Genomic DNA, 13,803 nt, shown 5'->3' with positions numbered 1-13,803 from the left:
AAAATTCTTGCAATTTAAGGGGGAAAAAAAAGAAAATAAATATCCTCTTATCCCAAATAGATGACACAACAGATTTTAATAAATGACTTCACCAATATGACCTGCTGAGAATTACTATATTATACACTTAGTTTCTCAAGAGCCAAGATGCTCAATTGTAACAAATAAAATATCCTTGGGCTGCAAAATGCTGCTCTAAATATATTAAGAAACACTTTCGAGCAGAGGTCATCATTAATGTCCTTCAGGAGTATTAAATATAGTCCAGCGTATACAAAGCAACAGATAAAAGCACCACAGGGAACGGAGAACTACTCATTTCATCCACTGCGATATTCCAGCAAACGACAAGGAATATCTGCCAAAACAGTTAAGCCTTTTATTTATGAAGCTAATGTTGCACAAGATTTGTTGCTTTAAATGGAAAAAATATTCCAAGTTTAATTTTGTTCCATTTTGCATCGACTAAAATGTTTCCCATAAAGTGTGTTCTATGAATAAAAAACACTTTCTGTGATAGGAAAACCATTACATATGGATTACCAAGCGGATTTCACTTGTTCTCCTGGATGAAAATCGGTGCAATTTTTTTACATGCTCATGTGATCCCGGCCTAAAGGCCGCTTTACACGCAACAACATCGCTAATGAGATGTCGTTGGGGTCACGGAATTTGTGACGCACATCTGGCCTCCTTAGCGACGTCGTTGCGTGTGACACGTATGAGCGACCGCCAACGATCAAAAATACTCACCTTATTGTTGATCGTTGACACGTCGTTCATTTCCCAAACGTCGTTGCTGGTGCTGGACGCAGGTTGTTCGTCGTTCCTGAGGCAGTACACATCGCTACGTGTGACAACCCCAGGAACGACGAACACCGTACCCGCGTCCTCCGGCAACGAGGTGGACGTGACTTTCATTCGGCTGCTCTTTGCCCCTCCGCTTCTATTGGATGCCTGCCGTGTGACGTCGCTGTGACGTCGCACAAACCGCCCCCAGCGACGTTGCTATGAAGGTAAGTAGGTGTGACGGTACTAGCGATATTGTGTTCAACGGGCAGCAATTTGACCGTGACGCACAAACGACGGGGGCGAGTGCGAACGTAAGCGACATTGCTAGCGATGTCGCAGCTTTTAAAGCGCCCTTAAGACTAGGGTCAGATAGTTGTATATTCTCTCATCCGAAAGAAGCCTGATTAGGTTACCCCATTCTGATCACAGTTTGATTAGCGTGTGTACATAGCTGATGACTTTCTTTTGGATAAGGAGAAGATGGAGAAACATAATTTTTCAATCTTCTCCATTATGCCACTTCATGAAAATTGGACTGCACTCAGATGTCATCGGAGAGCATTCCGATGTTTTCCATGGGTCCATTGACTTGCATGGCTGAGTGCGATCTGATAATCAGATCCAACTGGGACATTGTGATTTTTTTTTTCATTTGATTGCCTCAGTGAGAGGAAAAAAAAAAATCAGACGTGGTTGGCCCCTTAGAATTACATTGGGACAAGTATAATCCAATGTTTTCATGGAATGCACTCAGACCAAAAATACGGTGGTGTGAGCAAGCCCTAAGATTATCATGATAGTGTAAGGTACCTATATCTTTCATGTTACCTTAAAGAAGTACTAAAGATACAAAATGTACATACATACCCATATATATTTTTTTGTTTGCTTTTGAGAAATATACAGTACGGTGCAAAAGATTGAGGCAGGTGCAGAAAAATGCTGTAAAGCAAGAAGGGTATAAAAAAAATATAAGTCCCATTAATGACATGTCAATTAATGTGTCTTTAATGACATTGTATGTCTGGGGTCGTTGTCCTGTTGCACAATACTTTTGGAGATAAACATACGCATCTCTGATATTGCATGATGGATAAGGATCTACCTGTATTTCTCAGCATGGAATACTCCATTAATCCGGACCAAATCACCAACTCCATTTGCTGAAATGCAGCCCAAAATTTGCAAGGAACTTCCAGTATGCATGACTGTTGTTTGCCGACACTCTTTATTGCACCACTTTCCAGCCCTTCGGAGAGCAAACTGCCTTGTCTTGCAGAAAAATATTTCAGAGTACCTGCTGCCATATTTCTGCAACATAGCTTCCGTTTTTGTGCATAGTTGAGAAGCTTGGTCTCGTTTTTATTTTAAAGATATGGCTTTTTGGCCACAATTTTTCCATGAAGACCACTTCTGGCCAAACTTCTCTGAGCAGTAGATGGGTGTAGCTGGATCCCACGGGCTCTTGGTAGCTCTAAACGGAGAGCACTGCTTCACATCTTCAGATTTCGAAGAGAAGTAAGAGAAGTAAGCATAATGTGTCACTCACTAAATGTCCTTGGTCTACAGTCTTAATGTTGCCCATTTCTTCATAATTTTTCCGTGTAAAGCACAATTTGAAACCTCACTCTTCTTCGAAGTCTTTGCCTGGCAGAGACATGGCTGGTGCAGTATACCAACCTTGTGTCTTGTTGCTGTGCTCAGTCTTGCCATGATTTATAACTTGATACGAAACGGTCTTCTGCATTCTCATCTTTATAGCAGAGTTTAGCTGTTCCTCATCCAGTTTTAAGCCTCCTACACAACTGTTTCAGTTCATGACTGTATTTCAGCATATATATGAAAATATGGATCATTATCATGTTGTTTTGTAAATCAGAAAAATCCCTTATTTTGTGCAAATATACCAAGAAGTAATACTGTTTTGCGGGCAAAGAGTGTTCACACCCTTTGATTTGATTTAGATTTTTCTTTTGATTATACATTTTGCATTTTGTTAAGTGATAAAAATAAACTTTTTAAAACTTCTATTTTTCTTCTTTTTTTTTTTTTTTAAACCATTCCTTTCAGAAATGTTAGTTTTATCATTGATTCTTAAATTTAACACTCCTTAACTCCTTCATATCCCAGCCTGTTTTCACCTTTTTAGAAAATAATAAAGTCTGGCTCACTGTTGGTATGATAGGTGCACCGAGGAAAAATGTCACAGTATACAAAGAGGTTAACTCGGGCACACTCAAAGATGAAAGTCTGAGACAAAATGATGCTTGAAAATCAATTTGCTTGTTTTTTATTGGTACAAAGGTCAAAAAGAATTTAATTCTAACGTTTCGGCCTTAAAACAAAGGCCTTCGTCAGAGATAATCTATATGGTCATAAGAAATATACACGGGTATTTCCCATATATAGGAGATCCAGATAGAGAATTTTAGTTGCCTTTGCTGTTGACCAATGTTAGTATGCCAAGGGGAGGGAATGAGGGCAAGTAATCCCAAGATGTTATCAGAATTATGAAATCCACTACAAGGTACCAATGGGTATCTTATAGCGAAAGTTACAAAAAAGAGTGCCAGCGTAGATAGTGTCCTCACAACAAAGAGGAAAGTGGTAACCACCAGTAGCCGCGTATGAGAACCGCTCAGATGTAGATTGGCACAGATCTACGTGAGTGTGCTGGTGATAGTGAAATCCTCACAATTGACAGGGTAGTATATGCTTGGTGTATTAACATATGGTAACCGCACAGAAGTGAATTGGCATCAGATAAGTCCAAAAGTGGACAGTCACCCTAAGGGTTAAAGTACTGAAATGTATGTTCCTGGTATGCTGATGATGAGCAAGAGTATGAAGGAGGAGAAGTTAGGAAGATTGGGGAGAGCTCATCACATTCCTGGGAAAGGAGAAAAACTCAGAGGTATGGGTTGTGAAAGCAGTCTCCATGTGAATTCCTGTGGTGCCTGAGGCTCCTATATATGGGAAATACACGTGTATATTTCTTATGACCATATAGATTATCTCTGACGAAGGCCTATGTGTTAAGGCCGAAACGTTAGAATTAAATTCTTTTTGACCTTTGTACCAATAAAAAACAAGCAAATTGATTTTCAAGCATCATTTTGTCTCAGACTTTCATCTTTGAGTGTGCCCGAGTTAACCTCTTTGTATACTGTTTTCACCTTCTTGACCAAGCCAATTTTCCAATTCTGCCCAGAGTCACTTAATGAGTTAATAACTCTGCAATGCTTTAGCGGATCCCAGTGATTTTAAGATTTTTTTTTCTTGATATGTTGCACTTCATGATAGTGGTAAATTTAGGACAATATTTTTTTGTATTTGTGAAAATATAGGAAACTTGGTGAAAATTTTGCAACTTTCAAACTTACATTTTTATTCCCTTAAACCGGAGTTATGTCACACAAAATAGGTAATAAAAAACATTTCCCACATGTCTACTTTACACCAGCGCAATTTTTAAAACATAATTTCTTTTTGTTAGGAAGTTAGAAGGGTTCAAAGTTCATCAGCAATTTCTTATTTATCAAACATAATTAACAAAACCATTTTTGAGGGACAACAACACATTTGAAGCGACTTTGAGAAGCCTAGGTGACAGAAAATACCTAAAAGTGACCCCATTCTAAAAGCTGCACTCCTCAAAGTGCTCAAAACCACATCCAAGAAGGTTTTTTTTAACCCTTCACATGCTTCAATAAACCATCGCAACATTAGTCAAAGAAGTCATTGATAAAAGAGTGGCTGTATATCACTTTCCCTTTATACATGTAATGCCTAAACAGATAGTGAGCGTCTTGACCAGATGTTACAGTCTCATATACGTGGCTGTAAGTTTGGGTCAGGAAACCCACAGTCAATGCAAACCATATACAGACCGTAAATAACGATCATCCAAATGTGGCCATAATCCAATCCCTACACTGAAACTAAAAATTACATTTATGATCTGGGGTAGAAAAAGTGACTAAATCCAGAACTGAATATGGTATATTCACTTACATTAGGCCGCAGTGCAGCTGCCATTTTGTAGTATGTTTCTGCTGCTTCATTTAGACTGGCTTGCCTGAAAAGGAAAGAGCAAAGAAATTATATTTCTTAATCATTAACTAAATGTGTGTCTGATTTTTTTTACAACATATGGTAACAATGTACTTTACATATTAAATGATAAATTATATATAAATTAAGCCTCGTATTTCACAGAGCATGACATATATTGCAAATTACTATCCTACCAGTCAAGATTCAATTAATTCACAGTAATCAATTTTCTTCCTTTTTTATTATTATTTACATTTATTAGCAGAAAAGAATAATTTAATTACTGGAATTACTTTGTGATCAGCTCATTAAGAACATTAATAAGAAGTCTACCCATCAATCATTCTTTAGCACAATTATAGAGGCAAGGTCACATGTAATCCAAAAAGGCATCTTTATTGAAGCCCTGCTATAAAAAGTGACATTCACAAACTAAAAGCATAAATATTCTGCTACTATTGTTGAGTAGTATTTTGGGAAAATTACATTTGTACTGGAACTGTGTTATCAGTGAAATACAATGTTCTTATGAAGCTGCTTTCCAGGCTTTTTTTTTCATATACTGATATTAAACCATATCTTACAGTGATTATTCAACCACACTTTAATAATTAAATGCATATACATTTTGGGCTAAAAATATTATTTGCAATTGGGTTTCATTAAAAATGTAGCCTTTTTTATGTTGTATATCATGCAGAATAAGTTAACGGAGACTCTAACAGTGAGATTTTTTTAAGGCATAGACACACTGAGTTTTTTGTTGTTTTCTTCTCGGGAAACTCATTCATTGTGAATGTTTTTTTCCTGTAGCAGTTTTGAAGAGTTTTTCCCAGTTATTTTGTATCTTTTTTCCCTGAAGCAGTTTTTGTAGCCATTTAATAAGACAGTGCCTAGTTTGTAGCACTTTCCATCAGCAGCCACTTGAAAGTAGTGACATATACTTTATTTCATCTTACCAAGTGTTTTTGAAAGCTTGAAGCGTATGAACAATGTTATTTTTCATAGAAATTAAAAGGAACATTTTTTGAGCATTTTGGTGGTGCCTTTTCTGGTGGTTTTAGGAATGGGAACCACCCAAACCACACCAGGAAAAAAAACAATTATTACGCCCGATTGCCACCGCACTAGGGAAATAAGGAAAAATCAGGTAAAGTGCCGGGTTTGTCACATCTAATGGATGTGGCAATATTGGCCAGCTGCAGGATGCTATTTTTAGGCTTAAAGGGGCTCAAAAACCATGGGACTCCCCAACCTGAGAATACCAGACCCAGCTGTCGGGCTTTTTTATGGCTGGGTATCAAAATTAGGGGTGGGAGGGGGGAGGAGAACCACACATTGTGTTTGAAAATTATTTATTTAAAAGATTTAAAAAAAAAAAAAAAAAAGCCGCATGCAGTTCCTCCTATTTTGATACACAGCCAAGATAGGCTCATGGCTGGAAGCTGCAGCCTGTTGCTGTATACTTTATCTGTGCTGGGTAGCATAACATGGGTAGGACCCTACAACAATTTTTTTATCAATTTATTTTTACTGTATGATAGACCACAGACTGGGTTCTGTGATTGGAAGTATCAGACATGCTGTCACACAGCCTGAGGGCGCATCTGAGAGCAACCAATCACAGATGCCGGTGGAAGGGGAAAGCAGTGCATATGCATGAGGCTAATAAACGGCCCCAGAATGAATGAGCGGCCGCCGGAGACTCGGTAAGTATGAAGCTTTTGCATCATTCTTATTTTTCCTTTATTTATTTTTATTTCCCTAGTTGCCGGATCCAGATCAATGCCCGTAATTATCTGAGAATTCCGGGCCCGGCACTCGGGTACGTTTGAAACTGCACGGATCCGGACTGTTACAGTTCGTGTACGCCCTTCACTAATTCTGTGCTCTTTACAGCTTGATTATAACCAAAACAAAGTTAAAGGGAATATCTGGGACTTTTTTTTTTTAAATGTGCCTAAGCACTAACAGGCAGGTAGTTGCTGAAGCATCACTCTGATCAGAAGAAGCGATTGGAGTGTGTAGCCATAAAGTCCCCTAGGGGTACTAGTACAATCATTAAAAAATGTAAAGAACAAAAAGTTTAGAAAAAAAAAGTAAAAGTTCAAATCACCTTCTTTTGTCTCATTAAGAATAGAACAATAATGATACAAAAAAAACATATTTGGTATTGTCGAGTTCCGAAATGTCCATTATTCTGATCGGTGCACGGCGTAACAAGAAAATAATTAAAATGCCAGAATTACGTTTTTTGGTTGCCACAACATTACACTAAAATGCAATACCAGGTGATCAAAAAGTCACATGTCCTCAAAAATGTTACAATTAAAAGTGTCAGCTGAAAATGCAAAAAATAAGCCATCCCTGAGCCCCAGATCCCGAAAAATGAGAGCATTACGGGTCTCTGAAAATGGTGACAAAAGAGGAATCTCTTTGACAACCTTCTGAATTTTTTCACCACTTAAATAAAAGTAAAGCTATACATGTACTATTAACTATATGTATACTCGTACTGACCTGGGGAATCATAGTGCCTGGTCAATTTTTCAAAATATTGACCATGATGAATAAAAAACAAAAAAACAAAACAATCGTGTAATTGTACATTTTTTTTTAACAATTTCACCCCACTTGGAATTTTTTTCTTTTTGTTTTCCAGTACAATGTGTGGCAGAATGAATGGTGTCATTTAAAAGCATAACTCGTCCCGCAAAAAACAAGCCCTCATATAGCTATATTGATGAAAAAAATAAAAATGTTATGGCTCTTGGAAGAAGGGGAGGAAAAAACAAACGAAAAATGGAAAAACGCCAGGGGGTGAAGGGTTCAATTGCATTAGCACCCACTATAGTTAACTCTCTACCAGTAATTTGGCAACAGGCACTGTGAATTTTATCAGCATTCAACCTAAAAACAAGCACAGTACCTCAGCTGAATTTATTTTCTTCATAAATAAAAGAAAAATAAATGAAATATACTTCCCGTGTCAATGCCTTACACATTTAAGTTTGGTTCCTTCATCGGTTTTCTATTTAAAAGACTGATTGGTTTGCAAGCTGCTATGTAGCATATTTCTATTTACAGCAAGCATTAAATAATTCTCCTGCCCTGCCACAGAATATAAAATATTACAGCCGAGGAAATCATTATTCACCCAGAGATGGTTAATGGATTAATTTTACATTGCCCAGATAACAAAACAACAGGATGAAATATGAAGTCCACTTTTTCCTTTACTTTTTTTTTTTTAATATATATTTTATTTCCTGTGCAACTGTTACATTAGTTTCTGCCTCCAAGAGCAAACTGCTAAGGAATTCATGTCAGTCTGAAAAAATGCTAATATTATTTCCACAGCTACAAGCGCTCCGCGAGTCTCGTTTGTAGTCTGCTTACAGAAATATGATCCGCCATGCAATGCACAAAATGGATGATGGATATTACATTCTCTAGTACTCAAGTGGAAATGAAGAATTAAAACACTGCAGAAATATTTCTCCACTATCACATGCTCAGAGAGTGTATTTAGCCAGTGCTCCATAAAAAGCAAAATCACTAAAACATACATGAAGTATAGTCCTCCGGGGAGTCTCACCAGTTTAAAGTGAATAACTGATAAGGGAATTTCCCTCCACATGACTAATGCTTTATCTATTTCACAAACATATTTAAAGCTCCTAAGATGATGCATTGCTACAATCTACAGTTTTGCATTAGTCTTTTATAAAGGATATTGTTCTTCTGAAGGGATTCTTCCTTTTCTTGAAGAAAAATAGAAAAAATTCTCCAAAACACATTTTGCTTTTCCTATGTCAAGTAAGTATATCGGTATGTCACAGATAATCAAGGACAACAAATATTTTCAAAAGTTTTACTTCCTTGAAAACTTGATGACTTTGATAAATGCAATCGAGTTAAGCAGAAATATAATTTCTGATAGTCTGTATAACGTCAAAATTTTGAGAAACATGAGATAAAGTTTTACCGACTAGGAATCATGTACCATTTGTTTCATTTTATAAGGCCCACTGGATTATGAGACGCACCCCAAATTTAGAAGCGGAAAATAGGAAAAAATAATTTTTAATGTTATAATGATGGTCCGTCTTATAATATTAGTGTGTCTTAATCCTAATGCTCACCAGGGGGAGCACTGGTGGTGGAACGGCTCAGAAAGGCCCAGGAGGTAGGGTCTGAGATGCTGCGAGCTCAGTGGAGGGGGTGTTGCAGCTCAGGAGGGTAGGTGATACTGCAGAATCAGGGGTGTCGCGGCAGAGGCGGGTGCCATTGATCTGCTGGCAGGCTGCGGAGGGTTTGCGGCAGGCGCCATTGATCTGCGGGGGTGTCACTGCAGTGGAGCGACTCAGGAGGGTCACAGGACGGGGTAGCTCAGCAGCGAGTGCCATTGATCTAACTGCGGGCTCTGTTGAATCGCCCGCGGTTGACAAGATGGACTTCAAGGAAATGGCAGCGAAGGTGGCGTGTGCGCAGATAGGACTCAGTGGCGATTTTCTTGAAATTCATTGCATCAAACTACGCATGCGCCACCTCCACGGACATTTTCTTGAAGTCCATTGCATTAACTGCAGGCAATTCAATGGAGCCCACAGTCAGATCAATACACTCGCTGTCTAGACACCTCGTCCTGTTACCCTCCTGAGTCGCTCCACTGCTCCTCCGAGCCCTCAGTATCGCCGACCCTGCCTCCTATGACCCTGCTCCACCACACCCACTCCAGTAAGCCATATCCAGATTGTAGGATGCACACCCATTTTACCCCCAGTTTTGGGGTAAAAAAAAGTGTGTCTTATAATCCAAAAAATACAGTAATTGTTGCCCGCAGAGTTGGCTCACTTGAACCAAAAGTGTTCTGCTACTGATTTTCACTTGTCCTCATCGTTAGGTGCATTGCGTATTAGCTAGCATTGATAGATTCTAGTAGCTTTGATGATGCTTTTCCATTGTGGCAACATCTTGGTGAAACTAGTCGCTATGTTCATCACTGACTGCCCCAAGATTTTCAGAAGAATTCCAAATGTTGAGGCAGAAAGTCATATTTTTCGCTTTATAAGACGCACTTTTGTTCCCTCAAATTTTGGGGGAAAGTAGGGGGTGCGTCTTATAATCCGAATATACGGGAGGGGGTGTGTGTATATATATATATATATATATATCTATATCTATATATATCTATATCTATATATACACACACACACACACACACACACACACACACACACACACACACACACACACACACACACACACACACACACAGACAGTCCAGTGGAGGTGCGGGCCGCTCTGGAGCGGTGCTGGAGGCTGCTGGGGGGCTGGTGGGGGCAGGTGAAGCTGCGGGCGGCAGCGTTTGATCTCCTGCTCCCGCTCATATAATATGTGTTAGATATGGCCCCCATGCTGCTGCCCATAGTAAAATAATAAACTCTTTACTCACCTCCTCCTGCGTGTCTGTCCGGTCTCCCTCCTGCCGCTGTGATCAGGCAGGCAGAGATATCTCTCTGCTGTCCCGATCACGTGACCGGCACTAGAACCAGGAAGTAGGAAGTGCAGGAGACAGGAGGAGCTCAACCCCGAGGAGGGAGACACGAGACAGGACAGTGCTGCAGAAGCTAAGTAAAGAGTTTATTTTACTAAAAGCAGCAACATGGGGGCGATATCTAACAGAGGGTGATGTGTGCCAGCCACAGTGGGCCGTGTGCCATCCACAGGGGGCCATGTGCAGCAATAGGGGGCCTGTGTGCCAGCCACAGTAGGCCTGTGTGCCAGTCACAGTGGGCTGTGTGCCATCCACAGGGGCCCATGTGCAGCAATAGGGGGCCTGTGTGCCAGCCACAGTGGGCCTGTGTGCCAGCCACAGTGGGCCTGTGTGCCAGTCACAGGGGGCCGTGTGCCAGCCACAGTGGGCCGTGTGCCAGCCACAGGGGGCCATGTGCAGCAATAGGGGGCCTGTGTGCCAGGCACAGTGGGCCTGCGTGCCAGCCACAGTGGGCCTGTGTGCCAGCCAAAGTGGACCTGTATGCCAGCCACAGGGGCCGTGTGCCAGCCATAGGGGAAATGTGGCATCACTGGGGGACGTGTTCAATATAAGGTGGCCATATCCAGATTAAGGGGCTAATTTTAGGATGAGGGGGCTATGAGGGACATATACCCTATATTATTTGTTAGACGGACACTGGCATTATAAGTTGGACCCCATTTATTAAAAAATTCTCTATTCCTTCACCAAATTTGGGGGTGCGTCTTATAAACAGGTGTGTCTTATAAAGCGAAAAATATGGTAATTTTCAATGACATGTTGCATTTGCAAAAAAACAGAAAAAAATAAATGACCCTTTAATTAAATTTTTTTTCTCTTTTTTTCCCCTCTTTCCCTCTTGACCAGGACTAGTCCTGAATCTTTTGTTATGACATCCCTAATTAATTGAAACATATTGATTCTCATTTTTGCATTTATGGGAGTGGATTGCTACTGTTGGTCCTCAATTTAGTTTTCTTCACCAGATTATGGCTTTCCATTAATTATCTCTATATATAGGTATGCTACTCCCTATATTTGGGTCTCTTTTTGTCTCATATTATTTCACATTATATCATTTAATTTTTACTGTTGTTCACTTATTTACTGATATATTCGATTCCTTTTTGCTGTCCCACATGTTACTGTCACCATTATAGCATATTTCATTATATAACGTGACTTATTTTATGTTTGTCCCATAAATTGATACTGCATTATCTTGTTATCCCAGGCATTATCCTGTTGATTTATAACAGTCCCTCAGAGGTGTACTTAACCAGCTCCATTCTATTTATCTAGGTAATAGAATATTTCCGTATCGGTCATAACCTTATATGACATGCCGCAATTTTTTGTTGCACATATATAATGTCTTATATTCATTTATGCAATGGTACTAATTGTATGTTACATTATTTTTCTGTATTTACTAACAGTCATTGAAGAAGGCTTAGGCTGAAAATGTTTTGTTTGTTATATGGACTGTCAATTGTGAAATAAAATACACAAAAAAAAGTTTTTGAGACAAATCAAATTTTGAGTGCCGAAGTTATTTTGAGTTTTATGTGAAGTGGTGGCAGAAATATCATTACTGGATCACCAAGTGCTTTATGTGCGACATTTCTCTGAATGGGAGTCCGCTGGTTACGGATTGATCACTTAGTTCTTCTGTAACGGGTCTGGTTAGCACAGCTGTCCCATTTGCAAATGAAACAGCAGTACTTGGTATATCTGAGCAACATTCCAAGCAGCAGTGCCACTACTTTTAATAAATCTCCAAAGATGATCCAGTTGTAGTTGCTCTACTTGATGTGTTTCAAGAACAGTTCGATGTTCTCATGTTTCTCTCATGTGTGCAGCAAAGCCAACATATTGAAGGATGGACATTACCATTGTGTAACGAGACATCCTAGAGGCTTAGCACTGATAAGTCAATAAAGACACCTCTGTTTCGGCTCATGCTTTCAACCCAAAGCTGCGAACAACCCATCAATGTCGGTGCAAAGGTTGACAACCTGTTCAAAAAACTGTGTTAAGTCATTTTAGTGGCTTTGAAAGACAGAAACGTTTGTACCAGGTGATAGCAAATGCCATCTTTGAAGTCTTGAAGACAGCAACTCTGCATTTACTTTTGACAAATGTAAGTTGTTGCCTATAAATTACATAACGGCACATATATTTTTGATAATACATGGACAGCCTGAAAATATAAAAAACTAAAAATAAAATCGCTCAAGCAGAAGATTTCAGAAAAATGGTAAGTGACAGGAAAATATCAGGGATTTTTATGATCAGCAGCTCAAAATACATAAGATACACACAAAAGTGCTCAGGAATAGTGATGGGCGGACTTGGATTGTAAAAATATGGATCCGCGCAGCCTCAAATGAGTGCTGGGCACGGAGTTGCCAGGGAACTACAGGTAATGATCTGAATCTGGAAACTCCGAAAATAAAAAATAAAATAAAGGGAAAAATAAAGAAAAAAAAGAATAAAGCAAGTGCGTTATAATTACAGAGGGTCCAGCGTGGCTGTAACTGGTTCCGGGGACGCTTATACTACTTCCAGGGCCATTCATTATCACTCATCCATATGCACTGCTTCCTTTGCCCAACGGCCGTCCAAGCATCTGTGATTGGTTGCAGTCAGACATGCCTCAACCCTGTGTGACAGTGTGTCTGAATGCTTGCAATCACAGACCGTGATGAGACCATCTACGAGACCCCCTACCATTACTAATCTGTAAGTGAAAAGAAAAAAACAAAATGCCAAAAAAATCCTTTATTTGAAATAAAACAAAAGAAAACTCCCCTTTATCAACCCCCCAAAAACCCAGGTCGGACGTAATATGAGGTCCACGACGATCACAGGTCTGATACATCTGATGTGACAGCATACGGGTACAGAACATGACTGTGCGCTGTAAGCTCCAGGCAGAGAATGACTGAGCCGCGAGATGAGCATTGATGTTACTCAGATTATTTGCGGGTCACAGCTGCAGGTATAAAAACTTAATCTTCAAGGTTGCATATCTCGGCCAAAAAATGCAACAAAATAGTTTTGACGGCGTTTCGGTGTAGGTTTTCTGTCAGGAAGTGATAATTTGGAGCTGAAGTCTGGCGTAGATATTTCAACATCACATTTGTACCTCTTAGCAGAAAACCATAGCAAAACCTTTTTGTTTTTATTTTGCATTTTTGGGACAAGAGATGAAAATTTGGTGATTACATTTTTACACTATATTTATGCACCCAATCTACACTTTCTGGCAAAAAAAGCATCAAAATTACATGCGGTAGGTATGATGCGGTAGTGAAGCCATTTTTTGCCAGGAGGTGTAGAGTGGGTGCAGGAATATGGTGTAAAAATTTCAGCACAAAATCTGCATCTCTTGGCACAAACCCCCACTGTTT

At 39.5% G+C, this 13,803-nt stretch overlaps 1 protein-coding gene across 1 annotated transcript in view; it reads right to left on the bottom strand.

The window, feature by feature from the left end:
- Positions 1-13,803, bottom strand: part of TMTC2 (transmembrane O-mannosyltransferase targeting cadherins 2) — a 414,704-nt gene that overhangs the window by 32,378 nt on the left and 368,523 nt on the right. The window contains exon 11 of the mRNA XM_075344777.1: positions 4,807-4,870. Coding sequence (XP_075200892.1) covers positions 4,807-4,870 — 64 coding nt within the window. The remainder of the gene's footprint in view (positions 1-4,806; positions 4,871-13,803) is intronic.

This window comes from Anomaloglossus baeobatrachus, chromosome 4, assembly GCF_048569485.1.
Source record: "Anomaloglossus baeobatrachus isolate aAnoBae1 chromosome 4, aAnoBae1.hap1, whole genome shotgun sequence".
NCBI classification, from domain to species: Eukaryota; Metazoa; Chordata; class Amphibia; order Anura; family Aromobatidae; genus Anomaloglossus; species Anomaloglossus baeobatrachus.
The sequence above is the reverse complement of the archived record's forward strand: the minus strand, read 5'-3'. Positions and strand labels throughout refer to the sequence as shown.